Raw genomic sequence first — 25,767 nt, forward strand, 5'->3', positions numbered from 1 at the left:
AGCATATCTTCTCATTCTTCTGAGAGAGTGAAGGAGAAAAATCATCTCTTTTGCTACTGTGCTGGTAACAGTGAAAAAAAAAAATTAAGAGAAGGAGCTGAAACAAAAACCAAAGTAACAACATGTGGCTTATCCATGTCATCTGGGTGCCCTGAGTATCACTTGTCTATTCACATATGACAGCATTTATCAATCTCTTTTTTTGCTTTTATTATTTTTAATTGACATAATGATTATACATATTTATGAGGTACAGTGTGATATTTCAAAGCATGTACAAAATGTGTAATGCTCAAATCATGGTAGCATATCTGTCACCTCATTTATCATTTATGTTGGAAGCACTCAAAATCCACTCTTCCAGCTATATGAAAATACACAATAAATTGTTGTTATCCTACAGTGCTGTGAAACACTAAAACTGATTCCTCCTATGTAGCTGTAATTTTGTATCCATTAACCAACTTCTGGCTATCTCCCCGACCCCACCACCCCATCAAAATTTCAATTGACAAATTTAAGAGATAAAATACAGGGTTTTTTTATTATTACATAGGCCCTTATCATATGACCCACATATTTTAGGTATTTAACTGCTTCCGGTTTTTAAATCTCAAATATTTTCATTTCATGAGAATATGGCTTCATTTACTCATGAAGCTCTCCTTATCATCCCATGCATACTTCTTACATAACACTCATTTTATCATTATCATGCTCATTTTAATATATGGTTTGAGAAAGGGATGCCAGTAACTTTTTTTTTTTGAGACGGAGTCTCGCTCTGTCACCCAGGCTGGAGTGCAGTGGCACCATCTCAGCTCACTGCAACCTCCGCCTCCCGGGTTCAATCAATTCTTCTGCCTCAGCCTCCCAAGTAGCTGGGATTACAGGTGTGTACCACCACGCCCAGCTAATTTTTGTATTTATTTAGTAGAGACGGGGTTTCACTATATTGGCCAGGCTGATCTCGAACTCCTGACCTCATGATCCACCCGCCTCAAAGTGCTGGAATAACAGGCATGAGCCACCGCGCCCGGCTAGCCACTAACATTTAATTTGTATATTACTATATAGTATATATTAGTATATTACTATAATTAGTATATTACTAAAAAAAATTGAAATCATCTAGGTTTGATTTCAGAATTGGCTACAGCTGGTAGATGACCATGAAAATGAAATCTTCACAAGAGACTGATGTCCTGCTATATTTTACAATTCAGCGTCGTGTGTTATGGAGACCTTTGCTGGTTACAATTAATCAAAGGTTGTCATTTTAAATGCCATCCTAGATAAAACAGTAAAGCTTACTTAAGATTTCCAAAAAAGACCTTATCACCTTCAAGTTCTTCAGGTAAAAATAGTTTTACTGAGGCACTGAACTCACAGGGAAAGTGTTTTTCTGAAAAGGGTTAGAGCGATTACTAACATGGCACACTGATTTGTTATGAAATAATGTCTTATAGGGAATAGGATAGTAGGCATGATAGTGCTTAGTGGTTAATAGTTTTAAATAACAAATCATTTATTTCCTGATATTTCTATAGGGCCGCATCAGTTGTACTGGACGGCTAATGGTACAGGCTGTCAACCAAAGAGGTCGAAGTCCCCGGTCTCCCTCAGGCCATCCTCATGTCAGAAGGTATTTAACATGTTCCTTCCCATAAGTGTCGCTATTATTTTATTTATTACTATAAATTTAGTACTATTAGAATCATATAACCACAAAAGTAAACATAATTGGAAGACAGAATATGAATACAAACCTGAAGTGTGTGGCTCCTTGATTATTCTCCTTTGCAATGCAGAAAGGGAATAGGAACAAACATTTGCTGATGTGTGCTAAGCCCATTCAGAGATACTATTAGTTTGTTAAATAGACATATTCTATAGACAAATAAATCAAGAATCAGCACTTTTAAATGGCATATGAAAATACTACTAAATGGTACACAAATGTTGGAAACCAAACTTCTCTAACCAACAGCTGTGTGAGTTGACCATTAAAAGCTATTGCCACTAGGTTTCTTAAAATCAGCTCATTTATTAATGTTCATTTTTCAGTCACTTAGTTCAAAACATAAGACCATTAGACTACAAATCTTGTAGGTAAGATTTGTCACATTTTAAATACTCAGGTATCTGCTAGCAATAGAGATGCTTTCCATTCCTGGTAGTTCTGAGTCTATGCAAGGACACTGATAGAACAATGGTAGGCAGGGATAGAGAAAGGATATTACTTCTTAGTAACAAATTTGCACTTAAAGAAAAAAATACAGTAAGTCAACCATACTGTCAACTTGGCCTGTTTAGATATTTTATAGACAGAATATTCTCAAATAGTCCTGACTCTAAATTACAGGCCATAGGTGCGAACGCCTTTAGTGAAGAGAATACATAGTTAGCTCAGAGAGTAGGCAGGAAAACTGAGTAAGCATCAAACAAGTAGTGTGTCTACACCTCCTTGGTGTGACTGGATCCACAAAGACTTTTGTTCAACATTTGGTAGACAGTTCTGGCACCAGAGCATGTGCAGATTAACTTCATCATGGCAATGCCTGTTCACAGGATGCTAGCCTGTATCTTTGAGTATAAACACCGCATATACAGTATTCAGTCCATTGTCCTGCGGTATTCTCTTTGCTTTTCTTGTTGTCCACAACACATTTAAGCCTTTCCATATATCAGTGGGTCCTGGAAAGCTTTTTCTCATGAATTAGATCTATACTTGGAGAAGGGTAAACTATATTAAAAAGCTAATAATTATTAGCCTAGTATACTTCTTTCATTTGTTCCACTCTTGTTTTTCCTAGTGAAGTGTTTTTAAACTTTTCTTATAGTGACTACAGACAGAATTTGTATTCAACATCTTTTAAGTCTTCCCTGCAATTACTTTCAACTGTATTCCTCTTAAAGGTTTCTCTGGCAACCTTTAAAAGTGACAGAGATGCACAGAATCTGGGAGATTTGTACAATCTCATTTTTTAAAGCAAAAAATAATGCCTCTAGGCATATGGATAACTAATGCAAAAGAAAACTTGCCTAAAAATGTAATTTGTTTTCCTGCTTAATATAAAAAGGAATTTTAATTAAAAATATATTGAATTTTATAGGATCATCAGAACTTTTAATTTCCTACAAATTTGAAAATCACAGTGGAAAGTTCTAGTAACTTCTGTTGAAAAAGATTTGGTAATAAATGAGCAATAATGCTACTTTTCATAAAGGTTTAAAAACATTTAGGAAAAATGTTAATATATAATACCCCATTTTTTTTCATTTCCCCTTTTATGATTTATAGTACCCTGCAATTGGCAGATAATTAAATTTATAGTAAACTTCCAAATTAAGATTTTGCTTTTCTGATTTTTTAATGTATAAATCTTAGATATAGGGATCAGATAAGGAAATCATATTATTAACCCATGTATTTTAAGAAAACAGATGACTAAAAGTCTATAAATAACTACTATCTGTATTTCTGTATGTCATCTTTCTTGTTTCAAGGCCTCGTTCTAGATCAAGGGACAGTGGAGACGAAAATGAACCAATTCAGGAGCGATTCTTCAGACCTCACTTCTTGCAGGCTCCTGGAGATCTGACTGTTCAAGAAGGAAAACTCTGCAGAATGGACTGCAAAGTAAGATTTTGTTATTGCTTGCATATCCTGTTGCCTCACTTCTCTCTCACTTGCCATTTCTCTATAGTTCCTTTTGGGGAAATTACATAAAGTATAAAATGAGGGCTGGGCACAGTGGCTCACACCTTTAATCCCAGCACTTTAGAGGCCAAAGCCGGGTAGATCGCTTGATCCCAGAAGTTCAAGACCAGCCTGGGTAATATGCAGAAACCCATCTCTACCAAAAATACAAAAGTTAGCCAGGCGTGGTGGCATGTGCCTATAGTCCCATCTACTTGGGAGGCTGAGTTGGAAGGACTGCTTGAGCCTGGGAGCTGAAGGCTGCAGTGAGCTGTGATCGAACCACTGAATTCCAGCCTGGCTGACAGAGCAAGACCCTGTCTCAAAAAATAAAATGATTCTAGCTTAAGGGGGGGAAAGTGAAATATGCTTTCCCCTGGATATTTATATATTGTTTACTATGATTCTTTACTTTTAAATCTAAATTAAATATGTTCTTTACTCAGAACCCTACATGACATACTCTAGAAAGTCATCAGGAGTTTTATTTATCCCTTTAAATGTTGAAATAATAAATATGATAAATCTACCATGTCTTCATTCTTTTTTCATACAAATTTTGTATCCATATATCTACTCTGACTTTTATTCTTCCCATTTTCTAATTCTTCTTTTTTTTTTTTTTTTTGAGATGGAGTTTTGCTCTGTCACCCAGGCTGGACTGCAGTGGTGTAATCTTGGCTCACTGCAACCTCCACCTCCCGGGTCTCCTGCCTCAGCCTCCTGAGTAGCTGGGATTACAGGCATGCGCCACCATGCCCAGCTAATTTTTGTATTTTTAGTAGAGACAGGGTTTCACCATGTTGGTCAGGCTGGTCTCAAACTCCTGACTTCATGATCCGCCCACCTCAGCCTCCCTCCCAAAGTGCTGGGATTACAGGTGTGAGCCACTGTGCCCAGCCCCCATTTTCTAATTCTAAGAGAAGTGAGGGTGACATCTTTCTTTCATCTGTTTTACAGCAGAGCTTTTTGTTTTTTTGAGACAGAGTCTCCCTCTGTCGCTCAGGCTAGAGTGCAGTGGCGTGATCTCGGCTCACTGCAACCTCCACATCCCGGGTTCAAGTGTGATTCTCCTGCCTCAGCCTCCTGAGTAGCTAGAATTACAGGTGCGTGCCACCACAACCGGCTGATTTTTGGTATCTTTAGTACAGACGGGGTTTCACCATGTCGGCCAGGCTGGTCTCAAACTCCTGACCTCGTGATCCACCCGCCTCGGCCTTCCAAAGTGCTGGGATTGCAGGCATGAGCCACTGCACGCGGCCTACAGCAAGGCTTTTTAACCCACGGTCCTTTGGTAGGCAGGCTTCATTAGGTGTTTGAACTCTGAAATTACCTACAAAATTATGTGTGTAAGATAATTTTCATCCATTTCTCAAAGGAGTCTAGGGAAAAAATGTTTAAGAAACACTGCTCTAAAATTTTTTGTTTGATTTCTTTTTTGCCCCACTATTTACTGATCTTAAATTTAGTTTAACTCTTAAATATGGATAAGGTTTTAAAAAGTTATTTGGGCTCCCTCTGCTGGTTTCTGTGGGATATCAGAACACAAATATAAGCTGCTTAGAGGATTTGGGCATTGTTTCTTCAGAAAGTAAATCTGGGATTGTAGAAATGTATAAAAAGAATAAATATAACAAAAATATTTTATTTCTCAGGATCATTTTTTACAGTATAAATACACAAATTGGGTTTCAGTCTATATATATATATGAGTGTGTATTTACTTCATTTTTGGTCTATAATTAAGAATTATACAGTAGAGCTACCATATGATCCAGTTAATTCTACTAGTGCTTATATATCCAAGGAAAATGAAATCAGAGGCCGTGTGTCATGGTGTACACCTGTAATCCCAGCACTTTGGGAAGCTGAGGCAGGTGAATAACTTGAGGTCAAGAGTTTGAGGCCAGCCTGAACAACATGGTGAAACCCCATCTCTACTAAAAATACAAAAAGTAGCTAGGTGTGGTGACACGCATCTGCAGTCCCAGCTACTCAGGAGGCTGAGGCAGGGGAATCACTTGAACCTGGGAGGCAGAGGTTGCACTGGGCTGAGATCGTGTCACTGCACTCCAACTTGGGCAACAGAACAAGACTCCCTGTCTCAAAAAAAAAAAAAAAGGATATTAGTAGCAATATCTACATTCCCATGTTCATTGCAGCACTATTCATAATAGCCAGGCTATGGGATCAACCTAAGTGTCAACAGATGAATGAATAAAGAAAATATGAGATATATATACATACATAGACACATGGTGGAAAATTATAATCCTGTCATTGTGACAACATGGATGAACCTGGAGGACATAATGTTAAGGGAAATAGGCCAGGCACAGAAAGACAAATACTATAGGATCTCACTTACATGTGTAATCTAAAAAAGTTGAACTCATAGCAGAGAATAGAATGGTGATTACTAGGGGCTGGACAGGGAGAGGGAGAGTTGGGAAAATGTTAGCCAAAGCATATAAAATTTCAGTTTTAGACAGGAATAAGTTCAAGAGATCCGTCGTACAACATGGTGGCTATAGTTAATAACAACGTACTGTATACTTGAAAATTGCTAAGAGTAGGTTTTGAGTGTTCTTACCACAAAAAAACATGTGAAGTCATACATATGTTAATAAGCTCAATTTAGCTATTTCACAGCACATACATATTTCAAAGTATGTGCATAATTATATATAATTTTTATCAATTAAAAAATACTTTTAAAAATTCATACAGACCACTTGTAAAATGATGTTTTGTGTTAACCAGGAGAATTTTATTTTAAATAGATCATTAGATTATACCAAGGAATTATTAATTTTATGTATAAAATGGAATTGTGATTATATAAGAAAAGTCTTGTTTTTAGAAATGCATACTGAGCTATATGGGGGTAATAGTATATGAAATCTGAGATTTATTTTAAAATATAAAAAAAAAAGAGTGACTAAATGATGGGTATATAGGCATTCACCATACTGTTATTTCTATTTTTAATCAGATTTAAGAAAGAAATAATAGTACTGTCTTTCACGGGACTGGCACATAACTGTCCTTAAAACTCCTGCCATTAAAAGAATATTGGAAACAAAAAGTAAACTGCTTATTTATTTCACTATGATGATCTGACCTGGATAAAGAAAATGTGAAAAATCGGCCGGGCACAGTGGCTCACGCCTGTAATCCTAACACTTCGGGAGGCCGAGGCAGGTGGATCACCTGAGGTCAGGAGTCCGAGACCAGCCTGGCCAACATGGTGAAACCCCATCTCTACCAAAATACAAAAAAATCAGCCAGGCATAGTGGCAGGTGCCTGTAATCCCAGCTACTCAGGAGGCTTGAACCCGGGAGGCGGAGGTTGCAGTGAGCTGAGATTGTGCCCCTGCACTCCAGCCTGGGCGACGGAGCGAGACTCTATTTTTTAAAAAAAAGTGAAAAATCTTGCCACATGTACAGATCAGGAAGAAAAAAAAAAATCAGTGTATTTAAAGCTTTGAAAGGGGAAAAAGTCCTGAAGATAAGCCAAACACCAAACGCTAAAGCAGCGGTTTGCTTTTCCTCCAAAAAGCTCCCTCCCCTTTTAGCCCCTGAGGAACATTCCTAGACACTGATTATCCTTGACTGGTACTCAATTTTCGGGAAAATAAGTAATTCCACTCCTATAGCAACAAGCATGCTCTTCTCTCCCCACTATGTCCATGTGCCCTAAGAGTAGAGATCTAGTTACATTGTGACCTGCCGGTGGGGACCTTCAGCTCCTGAGATCATGCTGTCTTTACTTAGCCAGGAGAATGGGTTAGAAAAAAGGTAGAAGGGGCATTCTCTTTGCCTCAGCATGAATAACTATCCACTGGGTAGGTTCACTGTGAATCACATGGTTTGACAGTACCCGTGCTTTGGGCATCTCTCCTACTAAACATACTGTGGCTTCAGTCAGTAGATGGCTTATCTAGGATCTAACCTGGTAAAGTAGGAACAAGCAGTGCCGCTTCGTTTCTAGATGTGGGAATAAGGAGCCTGATCAAAGGTGTCCACTCCCTCTTCCTCCCCACCACTTCTGATGACCTCCAAACAGGTCAAGCACTGTATATGGAGAGCTGGGGACAGCAAGTGGATAGATGGGAGAACACAGAGCCTAAGCATCTCAGAAGCCAAGCTGCCTAACTACTGCTGTTTGTTTCCAAAACCTCTTCATCCTTTTAACCAGTCACTTAAGTTTACTTTAAATGCCGTAGCCCTTTGCCACATGTTTGGTGGGAGGCATCCTGCAGGTAATATCAGTGAGTATCACGTAGCAGGAATGGAATTTGTGAGTCCTCTGGCTGATTCTGGCAAAGCTGGTTCTTCAGAAGAACTGTTTTGCAGTCTAAGTGACATATTTTTGTATATAACTTCCTACTAGTAAAGCTGGGGGTAGGGGGTAAAAAGGCCTTCCTTAACAGTGCATTTCTTCCATTCAAAATCAAGGGCAAAACTAAAAAGCTGGCAGATGGCAACCATCCTGACCCTTTGCAGCACAACATGTTATTAGCAATTAAATGTGCTTTTATCTGATCTCTGGTCAACACAGCTGTCAAGGCCTCAAGATTTTATGATGTTTCCATTGTGATGGTAATTTGTTGAGATGGCTTTCTGGATAATTTCGTATTGCTCTTGTTACTCAGTTTCAAGGATTATAAAATAATAATAGCAGCCCTACGTGCTGACGAATGCATTCTCCATAACTACGGCTACTCCTTGATGAGAAGGTTTACAGTACTGTGTATAAATGCCAGCTGAGTATTTGTTATTGTTGAACATCTTTTTTCAAAAAAGCCCAGAGCCTGGTGCTGACATCATCTCATTAATCTCTATAGCCCTGGGCAAGGTAAGACAATGACCATAATTTTTTAAATCCCATCTCAGTCATCTCTAGGTTGCTCTGTAAGAATTGTTTAGATGTAAGCTGGTGAGTGCTCAGGAAGCCACTGAAAAGTTTTAAGCAGAAGAGTAACATGAGCTGATAGTAAAAGCCATCTCTTGGCTGGGTGCAGTGGCTCATGCCTGTAATCCTAGCACTTTGGGAGGCTGAGGCAGGCGGATCACCTGAGTTCAGGAGTTCAAGACTAGCCTGGCCAACATGGTGAAACCCTGTCTCCACTAAAAATACAAAAAATTAGCCTGGCGTAGTGGCAGGCACCTATAATCCCAGCTACTCAGGAGGCTGAGACAGGAGAATCGCTTGAACCCGAGAGGTGGAGGCTGCAGTGAGCTGAGATTGTGCCACTGCACTCCAGCCTGGGCAACAAGAGTGAAACTCTGTCAAAAAAAAAAAAAAAAAGCCATCTCTTGTGCTACTGAAGGAGGAATTTATGCTGATCTGTTCGCTATCAGTGATTTCACTCTGTTTTAATACAAAAATTTACATGTATTTCTTTTATGATTTAGGTCAGTGGGTTACCAACCCCAGATCTAAGCTGGCAACTGGATGGCAAGCCCATACGCCCTGACAGTGCTCACAAGATGCTGGTGCGTGAGAATGGGGTGCACTCTCTGATCATAGAGCCAGTCACGTCACGTGATGCCGGCATCTACACATGTATAGCCACCAACCGAGCAGGACAGAACTCATTCAGCCTGGAGCTTGTGGTTGCTGGTAGGCTCATCTGTGAATCCTTGCTCTCTGACAGAATGAACATCAGACTTACAAATGTAAACTAATTCTACATTACTAACCAATATGGAAAATACATCAAAGTATTGAAAAAGTAGATTGTATCATCAAAATAGCCAATGAGGACATGGTTATAAGGCCTAGCAAAACAGAAACAGAAATCTTTCATTTCTCCCACTAACCTGGCAAAGAGAGAAAAAGATTTCATTAGCTCTTTTGGGTCATTCGACCTCCTGTGTGTGCAGTGGCCCTCAGTGTTACACAGAGAAATAGTAACAGCAGTATGGAATCCAAGAACCAAATAATTTGCTTACATATATATACACACACATATATATGTATATATATACACACATACACCCCTAGTTTTTAAAACAACATTGTCATCTACCCTCAAAGTCATTGTCAAACTACACTCACATTTGCTTTTTCACTGATTATTCTGTAAAAGTGTTGTTACATGAAGTCTTATGCTTTGAGAAGCCTAAAAGGAAAACACATTTATGGAAAGGTTTTTATACCATCCTTAAGAGTTAGGTGTAAGTAAAGATTCTGATTACCTGATCTCTTTTAAGAAAGAACATAACAAAACATTTATTTCTTATACCTCTTTATGCAAAGTGCTTCATGTACGTTATGTATCAGTTGGCCCTCACATCAGCCTTATGAGATAATCACAGCAAATCTTCTCTGACTTTTACCAGGGTCCCACTTAGTAAGCTGATGATTGGATTTAACACAATCTGTTGATTCCTAGTGCTCTTCTAAACAACATAACTAAGTCACTGAGCTCTTTCAAGAAATAAAGCAGCAATGAGAATAAAACCCAGGAGGTCTTGATAAAACTCTTGGATTATGATTCTGATAATGGCACCAAGATGTTTTCACATAAAAATGTGGTAAATATGTGGGCTGTGGTGCTACAGGTTAGCCATGCTTTCAAGTTTTGTACAAAGTACTCTATATTCTTACATGCTACGATTGATTTCATTCCTCTAACCTCAAACTAAAATTTCATTTTTCTGCTGTTAAATATGCCTTTTGATCATATTTGTCCTTTAGGACACAGACTCAGGGTCCAAAAGACACATAGATATCTCAGTATGCATCAGTTAGCACTCCTGTCAGAAGATGGTGATGTACCATCACAGAAGTCAGAAGATGGTACATGGGGGTCAGATCTGATCCAGTCAGATCTGACCAGATGGTACTTGGGGTCAGATCTGATCCAGTCCCGGCTCTTGTCTATTTTACTAGTTGTGTGACACTTGGCAAATAGATATCTCTGTGACTTAGTTTCTCCATATATAAAATGGGAATATAATGCCTCACCGTGTTTTCCTAAGGATTAAATCATAAAAATGTGTATGAAGCTCTACATAACTAGTACCCTGCATAGCAATGCTCTAAAGTGGTAGATGTTATTCTTACTGATGAGTTGCTACGACAATAAGACTTATACATTTTATGTTCTTTGCAAAACTGGAGCCCCAGAAAGAATACAAAGTGAGCTTCTGTTCCTACTTCTCCCAGAATAGCCTAGGATGGACAACCATGTAAAATTCAATAAAAATCCAACCTTCTAACTAACTTATGGTGTTGGAAAGTCTTAAGCATTTGAAAAATTCAGGTAGAATTTTCATCCTCTTTGAGTTCTTTCCTAGCTGCTTTGCTATGATATGTCTGCCATTCCAGGTGAGGGAGTAGTGGTGGAAAAGGAATGCATTCTCAGATTCATTGTTGGCAGTTCAAAAGAAAATAAGTAAACCTTATTCATCCTCTGAAGTAGTTTCCACCACTACTACAGTTGATGCAAGAAAACAATTTCCCATTGGATGGTAATATTCAGAGTGTTATTAACAATAAGTCCCTGATTTTTTCAGAATAAGTACTAAAGTTGTCCTTTTTTTTAATGGGTTCCTTCCTTCAAGGTTATAATAAAGCTTTTTTATAGCCTCCTTCAAAGAATACAAATTGGAATTTGTAATTTATAGGATATACATTCCTAGTTTACAGGTAACTATTTAAAGCTGCCAAATTTAGATAAAGATGCCTCCCCTTTAAATTGCCCCCTTTAAATTCTATGGCATGTCTCACTTAAGAGTTACAAATATTCAGAATCTTCATGGCAAAGATCACAAATGGCAGTGAGGGAATCTAAGTGGTCAAATTCCTGGAACTACTTGTCCTCAGCACCACTAGGTGGCAGTAGTTGGTTGAGGCTGTGAATGACCGGTAACATAATTAGTAGTGAAGCCATCACAGATGCTAGCAATGACTTAGGAGTCTCCCACAGCACGTCAGACAGGCATTCTGTGGAGCAGATGGTCAGTGGACAGTGTGAGCCTATCAGACTTGAATTAATTGAGGAAATAAATGAGCAGAATGAAGTATACAAACCTTTGCTTGGTCAAAGAATAATTTGGAGAGGGGACTAGCATCTTACCACCTGGAGTAAAAAATGGTATCATAAAAGATCTATTCAAGCAATATTCCAAAAGGCTTCTGAATTCTTTCTAGTGCTCCTTTTGTATATCATTGATAGAGAATTCATCTCATGTTTTCTTAGCTAAAGAAGCACACAAACCCCCTGTGTTTATTGAGAAGCTCCAAAACACAGGAGTTGCTGATGGGTACCCCGTACGGCTGGAATGTCGTGTATTGGGAGTGCCACCACCTCAGATATTTTGGAAGAAAGAAAATGAATCACTCACTCACAGCACTGACCGAGTGAGGTAAGAATGCACAATGAGAACCTGATCCATAACTGTTCAGTCCTACTTATGTATCAAAAGATACATTTTATATAGCATGGAAATCTGTGTAAAAGCCATGCTGTCGATGAAATCAAAGACAACAACCATGCTTTACCCAATGTAGGATTAAGCTTTTAGAAGGAAGCTATAATGGTATTTGATCTAATGGTGATTTCTTAAAAGTGTTTATCTTTGTGTCTAAAAGAAAAGATGAATTCATTTGCTTTAGTGGTAAAAGACTATTCAGTGGTTTTTGTAAAGGCAGATCTTCAACTAGGAATTAAGTACACAGAGGTATTCAACTCTTGACGTCTGTTCTTTCTCCCATTAACTTTAATGGGGCTAGTAGTCTCTACAGAATAAGTATGACCCTATTATCAGCTACTTGCACAATTCTGTTTCTAATGATCTAATTAAAAATGATGCTTCATGTCCAAAGCCATTTTTTTAAAATTTAGAACCCTAATGACTTTATCCTTTTCTCCAGCATGCACCAGGACAACCATGGCTACATCTGCCTGCTCATTCAGGGAGCCACAAAAGAAGATGCTGGGTGGTATACTGTGTCAGCCAAGAATGAAGCAGGGATTGTGTCCTGTACTGCCAGGCTGGACGTTTACAGTGAGTGCCACTTCATCTCATTTCATTGCATTTACTCATTAAATTATGAAAAATTAGACATCTAGACAGCAAATCACATTACTCTTTATAATCTTATAAACAACTATTGTGTTTTGTCAAAAATTCATATTGCTCTCTCTCTTTCTATTTATAGTTTCTCGACATTAATAGCGAACCACACCAGGAAAACAAATACCCAAGTATCATTCAGGAACTTTGAATTATTAGCAAAATATGCATGTTGATTTCTCTTACGTTGGCTAGTTAGTTGTGGCTTCATTACTCAAGCATCCTTAGGAGTTAACAGTAGGCAAAGGCATAACCATGTTTTTCACATGTTCTTGTTACTGTGTTCTGCAAATGACTGCCTTTTAACACTTCTTCCTATATTCTATTGCAGTGTCCTAATGCACTCTAAACGTGTGTTCCATTGATCCTGGAATGTGTACTTTTGTGGCTTAGTGCTTTTCTCATTAATATATCTTAAGCAGCCAGCAGTAGACTTGTGTTTGTATATGTATATTTGTGTATATGCATCCTAAATTTTAAATTTTTCCTATTGAATTTACAGTCTAGTACAATAAACATTATGTGATCCATTGACATAAAAAAAAAAAAAAAAAACTAGGCCGGGCGCGGTGGCTCAAGCCTGTAATCCCAGCACTTTGGGAGGCCGAGACAGGCGGATCACGAGGTCAGGAGATCGAGACCATCCTGGCTAACACGGTGAAACCCCGTCTCTACTAAAAAATACAAAAATCTAGCCGGGCGAGGTGGCGGGCGCCTGTAGTCCCAGCTGCTCGGGAGGCTGAGGCAGGAGAATGGCATAAACCCGGGAGGCGGAGCTTGCAGTGAGCTGAGATCCGGCCACTGCAGTCCAGCCTGGGCAACAGAGCAAGACTCCGTCTCAAAAAAAAAAAAAAAAAAAAAAAAAAAAAACTAGAAAAAATTAAGAATTTATTTCAGATTTTGCCTCTTCTTGAAATAACTTTGGTGAGGGTCATCAAAAAATGTGTGGCCTCAACCTTCCCTACTGTACAATTCCTTTCAGTTGATTGATTAGTGTTAAAGCATCCACATCCAGCAGAATTCCTAAGTGCTATAATTATTGAAGAAAAAATATTTTTTAAAAGGGGGGGGGATAAGAATTAGGAAGCTTATCAGCTATTCCAAAGGATTCCCTGTGCTGCAGTGTTTACTTAAAAAAAAAAAAAGATAAACTACTCTTGACCTTTGTAATCTAGCTGCTTTATTCCCACTACCCTGTATAGACAGTAAATCTGCAACATTTGAATAAAATGCAACAGTGTTCCTAAATTTTCCATGTTTCTACCATGGATGTGTTCAGTTTTCACAGAGTATGTGCCTGGCATATATCTAGACATTCTGTATTTTTTTGAAATATCTAAAGGCTCTCCAAGTATATCTTAATTAAAAATCTTTATTTACTCTTTTTCTTTGTAGCCCAGTGGCATCAGCAGTCACAGAGCACCAAGCCAAAAAAAGTGCGGCCCTCAGCCAGTCGCTATGCAGCACTTTCGGACCAGGGACTAGACATCAAAGCAGCGTTCCAACCTGAAGCCAACCCATCTCACCTGACACTGAATACTGCCTTGGTAGAAAGTGAGGACCTGTAATCCAGCATTCTTGTTAAAGCTGAAACACTGAAACAGCCATTGCCTTGACCAACATATTCCTTTGTCACATTATGTAAAAGGCAGAAACATACCTTTGACTATAAGAAATAAAAAAAAAAAACACCAAAATAATATTTTTCTTACTTGATATACCAAACTTAGAGTTCAAGTAGATAATGCTAATATAAACATACACATTGCACAGAAAATTCACATTTACTGTCAATTTAAAACTTTGGAATTGCTTTGGTTAAAGTGATCTAAAATGCCAAAATACTAAAGGAAATCAATTATTCACAGGTAACTACAATTTGTATTATCTACAAGTGCCTTTAAACACAAGATATAGGTGCTGTGTAGCCTGATAGTGTGAAATGTTTAATGAGGCAGTTGTACCACAAACAATACTACAATGATTCTGAAGCACAGTGTATTCAGACAGATAAGTGAACCAAGTGCAATATGTAAGGATGAAAAAAGAAGAAATGACAAAGAAATCCAAGTAAATGCCTTGTCTTTGCAAATGTTTTTATATTAAATCATAAGGAAGGAACTACTTGCCTTAAATTTTATTAATATCAAAAGAGTTTTCTAACAAGGTTAATACCTTAGTTCTTAACTTTTTTTTTTCTTTATGTGTTGTGTTTTCATGCTACCTTGGTAGGAAACTTACTTATTTACAAACCATATTAAAAGGCTAATTTAAATATAAATAATATAAAGTGCTCTGAATAAAGCAGAAATATATTACAGTTCATTCCACAAAAAGCATCCAAACGACCCAAATGACCAAGACATACATAGTATTTGGAGGAATCAGAGGTTTGGAAGGAGTAGGAAGGAGAATGAAGGAAAATGCAACCAGCACAATTATAGTGTGTTCATTTAGATAAAATTAAAGGCGCAGGAGAGGTAGCAAAGGCCAGGCTTTTCTTTGGTTTTCTTCAAACATAAGTGAAAAAAGCACTGCCATTCACAAGTCAAGGAACCTAGGGCCAGCTGGAAGTGTGGAGCACATATGCTGTGGAGATTGCAGTGTGTCTGAAGTTTGTGTAGTAGTGGAAGATTTTAGGTATGTAGAGCAAGTTGAAAATGGATTGAGACTGCATGGTGGCATAAATGAGAAATTGCCTGTAGGATCTAGTCTACTTGAAGGAAGTGGAGACATAAGGAGAGACAAAAACAGGTTTGTGCCATAAAGTATTTTTTCGAAGGCAACAAGATGTGGTGAATGAAAATTATTAGTTCACTTCCGTGCTGCCATGAAACTGCCTTAAGAAGGTGCTGGATTCCAAGGTTTATAAAGGTATCTCGGTAAAGACTGCTTTTTGAATGCATATGATTTTGCATCAGCTAGACTGAGTTGATTCTGACCAGACTTGATGGTTTTAAGTCGGAACCAATAAATTTTAAAAGGAGAAAAAATAAGTTGACCTAGTAGTATAAAATATGAAGCTTTAATGGTACTTTGCTATGAAAAGAAAACACTGTATTCCTTACGCAAAACACATGTATCTTTCATTATTTATAATAAGTGGCCTCTCTTAGCTCAGTTACTCAATTCATACGTAGTATTTTTTAAAGTAATTTTATATCTGTGTACCACCACATGTATTTCATATTACTGTTTCACATGTACAGCTTTCTACTTCTTTGTAAGAACACCAACCAACCAAGGTTTAAGTGAGTAATAGGCTTGAGCACCGGGTGGCAGATGTTCTATGCAGTGTGGTTCAAGTTTCTTCAACCACACTTCAATGCATTGCTAATATGGAATTTAAGATACCATACACAGTCTCTCATGGACCTATCTCTATTGTAGAATTATGACTTATGTCTTACTTGCCAAATTGTTCTGAATGTGACTTTTTTTGCTGATTTGCTGGGTTTGGGATTAACTAGCATTATTTTGCCACCTTTATATTGTATTTATAAAAAAAAAAAAAAAGTACTATCATACTACTTTGGATTGTTGTGCTGGTGTAATGTGGATTTAACATCAATAAATATTTGACAAATAATAGTTGCAGTTTTGTGAAGCAAAATATTCAGTTTTAGTTTTCTATTGCTGCCATAACAATTAGCATAAACTTTGATGTTTGAGGCTTCAGCATCACTCATTTATTACTCACAGTTCTGTAAATCAAGTTCAGGCAGGATGTAGCTGGGTTCTCTGTTCAGGATCTTATAAAGCTAAAGTCATTGTATCAGCTGGACTGTATTCTCATCTGGAGCTCAAGATCCTCTTCGAAATTCAAGTGGTTGTGATAGCTCTGTGCAAATGTAGAAGAAACGTCTCATTTAGTCGCTCAGCCAGGAGCTGTTCTCAGCTCCTAAAGGCCATCTGTATTCCTTGCCATGTAGCCCACTCCATCTTCAGGTTAGTAGTGAGAATCTCCTTCATCTCAGATCCCTCCCACACTTTCTCTTGCGTCAAAGGCCCAGTCCCTTTTAAATTATGTCAGGCCCATCCAGATCATCTCCCTTTCTTAAAGTCACCTGACTTGGGGAACCTTAATTACATCTGCAAATTCCTTCAAAGCAGCAGCTAGATTGCCATTTGATTGGATAACTGAGAGAAGGTTTGTACACACCAGATGGGGATATTGGGGACCATCTTAGAATTCTGCCTGCCACAGCAGTGTACTGTAGGTATGCATGTAAATACATATGAGTGCCATGACATACAAGGATACATAAAATACAGCAAGATGATATAAATTAAAAGTGAGGTGAAAAAGGAAGAAAATAAGTATAAATGGAACAAGGAATGAGATTACACACACACCCATATTCATATATACATATAGCATTAATATCTACATAGTTACAAAAGATGGAAAATATATTTGGGCCTAGGCTTTCCTACTACGGGAAAGAGAAAGCTGGTCACTTATGTAATTCACAGCCTCCATAAGGTAAAAATATTTTATCTTTTACATAAGCAATATAATGGAGCTTTGAGGATACATTTGAATACATTTGAATTAGACTAAATTGTGTATTTCACATTGTCTTCTGTACCCCATGACTTGCTATGTAGTTTACAAGATTCATTATATATTTTAATGCTGAATTTGTCCTTGATTTTCCCTTTTATGAACGTGTAACATGTAACATGACAATCCCCTTGGATTATAGCTAGAATCTACTGTATCATCCTACTGTAAATTTAGTTGGACTCCTTTAAATTACAGAAATACAACTTCTATATTATGGTGGTAAGGAACTTGAGTATTGGAGTTGGCCAGCCAGGATTTGAATCCTAGCTATTTTGATCATGTGTGACCCATAAGCAGTTGCTTTACCTCCCCAAGCCTCCGTTTCCTTATTTGGAAAATGGAGATTAAAACAGCACCCCTCTCTCTGTGCTGCTGTGAAGATTATATGGGATGATAATTTTGACATGGTACCTGGCACACAGTAAGAGCTCAATAAATTTCAGCTATTATTTTCGTTTAGTTGAAAACTAAAATTTCAATTACAAAATGTGCACACATCCAACAAAATTACACAGATGGTTAAAATTTGTGAACTTGGATGGGAAAAAAATTACCCCCTAGCTGAAATTTAGAATTTCCCTCAATTATGAATGTAGGCAACAAAACACAACAATATAAAATACCTGGGACTGTCCTGGTAGCAATTATATTACAAATATTGAAATATCTTAAAATCCATCTAAATTCAGCATTACTTCAAAATTATGGCAGTTGTTAGAGTTACCAATAGACGTTGTAATTTATAGGCATTTGTATTATAAATTTGTTTTTAATACTTTGATCATTACTTAAAAATAATTTTTTTCCTGTGTGTTTTATGCCTCATGAACATTATTTTGAGAAGGGATCCAGATGATTTACTAGAGGGTCAAAAAGGCATATGGCACAAAAAAAATTAAGAACCAGGCCCCACAGAAACTTAAATATGTAGAAAAGGATAAAAAATTTGAGGAAAGCCTAATTTGCCATTACTAGAAGAAGGAACAAAACTGATTAATTCATACAATGAAATATTACTATTCAGAGTTAAAGGTGAAGAAATGGATTTATTTCTATTAGCATGGATAAATATGAAAAACAGCATTTGACAAGGAAGGGAAGTTACATAAGAGTGATGTCAGCAAGATGGCTGACTAGAGGTTCCTGGCATTCATCCCCCCAAGAAAGGACCAAGAAATGAACAAACAGTTAACATTCAACTGAAGTGTCAATGGAAGAGCACTGGAGTGCAGTGGGGGAGTGGAGAGGTACCATCGGTCACTGAAAGTCCAGAAGGCAGCATGGAGACACCTTGTCTCTGCTGCCCCATGCCCCTGCACCTCCCAACCCTGACTGGCCTGGAGTCAAGAGAAGAAACTTTCCTTTGCTGGGAAAACGTAAGCAGAGCCCCATCAGCCCCCATTACCACTGCAAACACCTACAATCCTTAGTACAGGAGAATTCCACAAGCCCTGAACTGACTTTAGAGAGCCCCTGTGGATTTGCACAGCTGCATTCCTCTGGATTAGGAACATGAGATATGTACTCTCCATCCCTCAGGTGCCTGCTATGGGGCCCAGTAGCAAATACACCTCTCCAGCCCCATGGCTCTGTCATTCCACCAAGCCCACATGGGTGGCTGCAATGCCACAACGCTGGAGGCTCAGAACCTGGGCCCGGGACTGGCTGTGACTCTGGTCCTGCATAGCAGGAAAACCAACCATCACTGCCTGCACTTCCAGGCAGAGAAACAGTCTGGCAAATTCTCCCAAAGCATACATAACTACCCTTGAGCTGGACAAACTGGGCCCCTGGTAGAACAACTACCAGCCTACCTCCTAACCCTGAGAAACAGCCCAATGCCCCCTACCTCCATGGACATGCCCCCAGGCCTACCCAGTGGACCTGTGCCCAGGCTAGGGCATGAGAAACAGTCCAGTAGGCCCAATCCCAGCATACATGTCCCTAGACGTTCCCAGCAGCCCTGTGCCCATGCCCAGGGCCTGAGAAACAGCTTGGGAGACTCACTTCCAGTGGACATACCCCTAAGCCAACTGAGCAGTCACATGACCATGCCCAGGGCCTAAGAAAGAGCCCCATTGGCTCAGCCGCTATGGACATACCCCCTGGCTGGCTGAGAGGCACACCACTGTCCCAAGTCCAAGAAACAGCCTACTTGGCCCACCTCTGGCAGACACACTCCCAGGCCAAATGAGCATGCCTGTATCCAGGGCCTGAGAAACATCCCTGTGGCCCCAATCCCAGCAAGCAAGACCCCAAGTTGGTTGACACTGTGCACACACATGCCTCCAATTTGAGAAACAGTCCAGTGAGCCCACCCCAGCAAAGGTGCACCACCACTGCTACAAATCCTCACAGTCTAGACCACTGGGCACTTACAAACATCAGCAGAGTGGATTACAGCTGAAGAATCTGCACAGACACTACAGTACTGCATCCAACTAGAACCAAAGCCAACACACCCCACCTAACTGACACTCTAAGATCCACCAATACAAATAAGTCTTTCCCTACAAAACCTTTCATCAAATTGGAAGAGGTGACTGTTCTACCAGATGCGTAGAAGTCAACATCAAGGAACATATCAAACATGAAAAAACAAGAAACCATGATACCTCCAAAAGAACACAATAATGCTCCAGTAACACACCCGAATCATAAGGAAATACATGAAATGCCATAAAAAGAATCGAAAATAATAATCTTAATGAATCTCAGTGAGGTAAAGAGAATATAGCTAAACAGTTCAATGAAATCAGGAAAATAATTCATGATTTGAATGAGAAATTCAACAAAGAGCATTAAAAAAAACCGAACAGAAATCTTAGAGTTGAGGAATTCAATAAATAAAATTAAAAATGCAATCAAGAGCTTCAACAACAGATTAGACAAAGCAGGGGAAAGAATTTCTGAACTTGGAGGTAGGCCTTTTGAAATAACTCATGCAGACAAAAAAAAAAGGAATAAAGAAAGCCTACAGAATGTATGGGACACTATTAAGTGGCCAAATATTTACGTTTTGGAACTCCAGATGGAGAAGAGAAGGAAAAAGGTATAAAACAGATTTAATGAAATCATAGCAAAAACTTCCCAAGTTTTGGGAAAGAGATGAACATCTAGATCTAAGAAGCTTAAAGTCCCCAAAGAGATTCAACCTAAACAGGTCATCGCTGAGGCATATTATAGTCAAATTATCAAAAGTCAAATACAAAGAAAGAATTCTAACAACAGCAAGAGAAAAATGTCAAGTCACGTATAAAGGAATACCCATTAGGCCAACAGCAGATATCTTAGCAGAATCCTTACAGGCCAGGAAAAAAAGAAAAAATATATTCAACGTACTAAAAGAAAAATATTGTCAGTAAAGCATATTGTTTTAATATTCTTTATTAAATATAAGCAAAGCTATTCCTCAGAAATGAAGGAAAATAAAGTCTTTTTCAGATAAGCAAAAACTAAGGGAAGACTAGATTAGCCTTACAAGAAACACTCAAGAGAGTTTTAGATTTGTTTTCATCACCACCATGATGAAAAGAAATGAAATCATAAAATTCACTGGTAGAGGTGATACACAAAGAGAAAGAGAAAGAAATCAAACCTTATCACTACAGAAAACCACTAAGCCACAAAATAAACAATAAGGAGGATTAAAGAGAAAGGAATGTACAACCTGAAAACCATCAATAAAACAACAGGAGTAAATTCTCACCTAGCAATAAATAACCTTGAATGTAAACAAATTAAATTCCCCAATTAAAAGACATTGAATGAATAAAAAAACCATGCAACTATATGCTGCCAAATAAAAACTCACCTCACCTGTAAAAGACACATAAAGACTCAAAGTGAAGGATGGAAAAAAATAATCAATGCAAACAGAAACAAAAAGTGAGCAGGAGTAGCTATTCTTATATCAGATAATACAGGCTATTTAAGTAAAAAGTGATAGAGACAAAGAAGGGCATTATATAATAATAAAGGTATCAATTCAGCAAGAAGACATAACAATGGTAAATATATATGCCCAACACTGAAGCACCCAGATACATAAAGCAAATATTATTAGATCTAAAAGGAGAGATAGACCTCAGTAAAATAATAGTTGGGAACTTTAACGCTCCACTTTCAGCACTGGACAGATGATCTAGACAGAAAATCAAGAAACATTGGCTTAAACTGTACTACAGACTAAATGGACCTAACAGACACCTACAGAACATTTCACCCAACAGCAACAGAATACACATTCTTTTCATCAGCATATGGAACATTCTACAGGACTGACCATATATTAGGTCACAAAACAAGCTCAAAAACTTTTTAAACACTGAAATCATATCAAGTGTCTTATCTGACCACAATGGAATAAAACTGGAAATCAATTAACAAGAAGAATATTCAAAACTGTACAAATACATGGAAATTAAACAACATGCTCCTGACTGACCAATGGGTGATGGAAGAAATTAAGAAGGAAATTTTAAAATTCCTTGAAACAAATGAAAACAGAAACACAACATACCAAACTCTACGGGATACAGCAAAAGCACAATTAAGAGAAGTTTACAGCAATAAACGCCTATATCAAAAAAGTAAAAAGATTTCTAATAACTGAATGATTCATCTTAAGAATCTAGGAAAAAATTGGGCGTAGTGGTGCACACCTATAGCCCCAGCTACTTGGAAGGCTCAGGCTGGATTGCTTTGAGGCCAGGAATTTGAGACTACAGCACACTCCAATTTAGCCTGTGAAAAGCCACTGCACCCCAGCCTGGGCAACATGGCAAGACCCAGTCTCCAAAACAAGTTTTAAAATAAACTAGAAAAGTAAAAAAAAAACAAAAACAAAAACAAAAGCAAGCCAAACCCAAAATTAGCAGAAGGAAATAGATAATACAGATTAGAGTAGAATTAAACAAAACTGAGATTTAAAAAATAAAAAACATGAACAAAAAGTTGGTTTTTTGAAAAGATAAACAAAATCAACTAGCCAATAGTTAGACTAAGAATACAGAGAGAAGACCCAAATAAACAAAATCAAAAACAAAAAAGGAGCTGTCACAACTGATAGTACAGAAACACACAGGATCATTAGGATCTATCATAAACAACCATATGTCAATAAATCTAAAAACGTAGAGGAAAGGGATAAATTCCTGGACACACACAAGCTACCAAGACTGAACCAAAAAGAAACAGCCTAAACAGATCAATAAAAAGCAATGGTAACAAATCAGTAATAAAAAGCCTCCCAACAAGGAAAAAAACAGGACTGGATGACTTCTCAGCTAAATTCTACCAAATATTTAAAAAAAAAAAAAAAAAAAAAAAAAACCTACCAATTCGTCTTAAACTATTCCAAAAAATTGAAGAGAATTCTTCCAAACTTATTTTACAAGACCAGCACAATTTTGACACCAAAACCAGATAAGGACATAACAAAAAAACAAAACTACAGACCCTAATGAAACAAAACTACATATCCCTAATGAACATACATGCAAAAATCCTCAACATAATATTAGTAAATTCAATCTAACGTCACATCAAAAAGATCATACACTGAAGATGGCCAAATAGAAACAGCTCCGTTCTGCAACTCCCAGCAAGATCAATGCAGAAGGCAGGTGATTCCTGCATTTCCAACCGAGGTACCCAGCTCATCTCATTGGGACTGGTTAGACAGTGGGTGCAGCCCATGGAGGGTGTGCAGAAGTAGGGTGGGGCATCGCCTCACCTGGGAAGCATAAGGGGTGGAGGAACTCCCTCCCCTAGCCAAGGGAAGCCGTGAAGGACTGTGCCATGAGGGACGGTGCATTGCACCCCAGATACTACTCTTTTCCCATGGTTTTCACACCCATAGACCAGAAGCCTGTGCCACCAGGGCCCTGGGTTTCAAGCACAAAACTGGGCAGCCGTTTGGCCAGACACTGAGCTAGTGGCAGGAGTTTCTATTCATATCCCAGTGACTCCTGGAACGCCAGCAAGACAGAATCGTTCACTCCCTGGAAAGGGGGCTGAAGCTAGGGAGCCAAGTGGTCTAGCTCAGTGGATCTCACAGCAAGCAAGTTAAGATCCACTGGTTTGAAATTCTCGTTGCCACCACAGCAGTCTGAAGTCGACCTGGGACACCCCAGCGTGGCGGGGGGAGGGGTGTCTGCCATTACTGAGGCTTGAGTAGGCAGTTATCTCCCCACAGCATAAAAAAAGCCGCCAGGAAATTTGAAATGGGTGGAGTCTACCACAGCTTGGCAGAGCCACTGTAGCCAGACTGCCTCTCTAGATCCCTCCTCTCTGGACAGGGAATCTCTGAAAGAAAGGCAGCAGCCCCAGTCAGAGGCTTATAGATAAAACTCCCATCTCCCTGAGACAGAGCACCTGGGGGAAGGGGCAGCTATGGGCGCAGCTTCAGCAGACTTAAACGTTCCTGCCTGCCAGCTCTGAAGAGAGCAGCAGATCTCGCAGCACAGCGATCAAGCTCTGCTAAGGGACAGACTGCCTCCTCAAGAGGGTCCCTGGCCAAGCGCGGTGGCTCAAGCCTGTAATCCCAGCACTTTGGGAGGCCGAGACGGGCGGATCACGAGGTCAGGAGATCGAGACCATCCCGGCTAACACGGTGAAACCCCGTCTCTACTAAAAAATACAAAAAACTAGCCGGGCGAGGTGGCGGGCACCTGTAGTCCCAGCTACTCGGGAGGCTGAGGCAGGAGAATGGTCTAAACCCGGGAGGCGGAGCTTGCAGTGAGCTGAGATCCGGCCACTGCACCCTAGCCTGGGCGACAGAGCAAGACTCTGTCTCAAAAAAAAAAAAAAAAAAAAAAAGGGTCCCTGACCCCTATGCCTCCTGAGTGGGAGACACCTCCCAGCAAAGGTCGACAGATACTTCATACAGGACAGCTCCGCTGGCATTTGGTGGGTAATCCTCTGGGATGAGGCTTCTAGAGGAAGGAACAGGCAGCAATCTTTACTGTTCTGCAGCCTCCGCTGATGATACCCAGGTAAACAGGGTCTGGAATGGACCTCCAGCAAACTCCAGCAGACCTGCAGCAGAAGGCCCTGACTGTTAGAAGGAAAACTAACAGAAGGGAATAGTTTCAACATCAACAAAAAGGATGTCCACACCAAAACCCCATTCAAAGGTCACCAACATCAAAGACCAAAGGTAGATAAACCCACGAAGATGTGGAGTAACCAGTGCAAAAAGGCTGAAAATTGCAAAAATGAGAATGCCTCTTCTCCTCCAAAGGATCACAACTCCTCACCAGCAAGGGAACAAAACTGGAGGGAGAATGAGTTTGATGAATTGACAGAAGTAGGCTTCACAAGGTGGGTAATAACAAACTCCTCCAAGCTGAAGGAGCATGTTCTAACCCAATGCAAGGAAGTTAAGAACCTTAAAAAAAGTTAGATGAATTGGTAACTAGAATAACCAGTTCAGAGAAGAACATAAGTGACCTGATGGAGCTGAAAAACACAGCAGAAGAACTTCATGAAGCATACACAAGTATCAACAGCCAAAATCGATCAAGTGGAAGAAAGGATATCTGAGATTGAAGATCAACTTAAGGAAATAAAGCATGAAGACAAGATTAGAGAAAAAAGAACGAAAAGGAACGAATAAAGCCTCCAAGAATTATGGGACTATGTGAAAAGACCAAACCTATGTTTGAGTGGTGTACCTGAAAGTGACGGGGGGAATGGAACCAAGCTGGAAAACACTCTTCAGGATATTATCCAGGAGAACTTCTCCAACCTAGCAAGACAGGCCAACATTCAAATTCAGGAAATACAGAGAACAAAAACAAAGATACTCCTCGAGAAGAGCAACCCCGAGATACGTAATCATCAGATTCACCAAGGTTGAAACGAAGGAAAAAATGTTACGGGCAGCCAGAGAGAAAGATCATCCTTTGGAGGATCACAAAAGGTCAGGTTACCCACAAGGCGAAGCCCATCAGACTAACAGCAGATCTCTCTGCAGAAACCCTAGAAGCCAGAAGAGAGTGGGGGCCAATATTCAACATTCTTAAAGAGAAGAATTTTCAACCCAGAATTTCATATCCAGCCAAACTAAGCTTCAAAAGCAAAGGAGAAATTAAATCCTTTACAGACAAGCAAATGCTGAGAGATTTTGTCACCACCAGGCCTGCCTTGCAAGAGCTCCTGAAGGAAGTACTAAACATGGAAAGGAACAATCGGTCCCAGCAACTGCAAAAACATGCCAAATTGTAAAGATCATCAACACTATGAAGAAACTGCATCAACTAACGGACAAAATAACCAGTTAGCATCATAACGACAGGGTCAAATTCATACATTACAATATTAACCTTAAACGTAAATGGGCTAAATGCCCCAATTAAAAGACATAGACTGGCAAATTGGATAAAGAATCAAGACC

The 25,767-nt window shown here is 39.0% G+C and overlaps 2 protein-coding genes across 20 annotated transcripts in view; one reads left to right on the plus strand and one right to left on the minus strand.

Moving 5' to 3' along the window:
- The window catches only part of PALLD (palladin, cytoskeletal associated protein), a 434,582-nt gene extending 418,197 nt beyond the window's left edge, over nt 1-16,385 (plus strand). For 10 of the 18 annotated variants that reach the window (XM_015139484.3, XM_001082273.5, XM_015139486.3 and 7 more), the window contains 6 exons: nt 1,551-1,645; nt 3,511-3,643; nt 9,125-9,332; nt 11,920-12,085; nt 12,594-12,727; nt 14,192-16,385. In XM_015139484.3, coding sequence (XP_014994970.3) covers nt 1,551-1,645; nt 3,511-3,643; nt 9,125-9,332; nt 11,920-12,085; nt 12,594-12,727; nt 14,192-14,364 — 909 coding nt within the window. In that variant the 3' untranslated portion in view covers nt 14,365-16,385. Of the gene's footprint in view, nt 1-1,550; nt 1,646-3,510; nt 3,644-9,124; nt 9,333-11,919; nt 12,086-12,593; nt 12,728-12,881; nt 12,928-14,191 lie in introns of all 18 variants that reach the window. The other 8 variants (XM_015139485.3, XM_028848875.2, XM_078002421.1 and 5 more) reach the window with 1 other exon arrangement.
- Nucleotides 1-25,767, minus strand: part of CBR4 (carbonyl reductase 4) — a 154,613-nt gene that overhangs the window by 49,221 nt on the left and 79,625 nt on the right. Inside the window, exon 5 of one of the 2 annotated variants that reach the window (XR_013417112.1) lies at nt 16,497-16,637. Coding sequence is in view for 1 of the 2 variants with exons in the window: in XM_015139453.3 (XP_014994939.1) it covers nt 16,600-16,637 (38 nt within the window). In the remaining variant the exon portion in view is untranslated. Of the gene's footprint in view, nt 1-14,191; nt 16,638-25,767 lie in introns of those variants that run through there. The other variant, XM_015139453.3, reaches the window with a different exon arrangement.

The sequence above is a fragment of the Macaca mulatta genome, chromosome 5 (genome assembly GCF_049350105.2).
Source record: "Macaca mulatta isolate MMU2019108-1 chromosome 5, T2T-MMU8v2.0, whole genome shotgun sequence".
NCBI lineage: Eukaryota > Metazoa > Chordata > Mammalia > Primates > Cercopithecidae > Macaca > Macaca mulatta.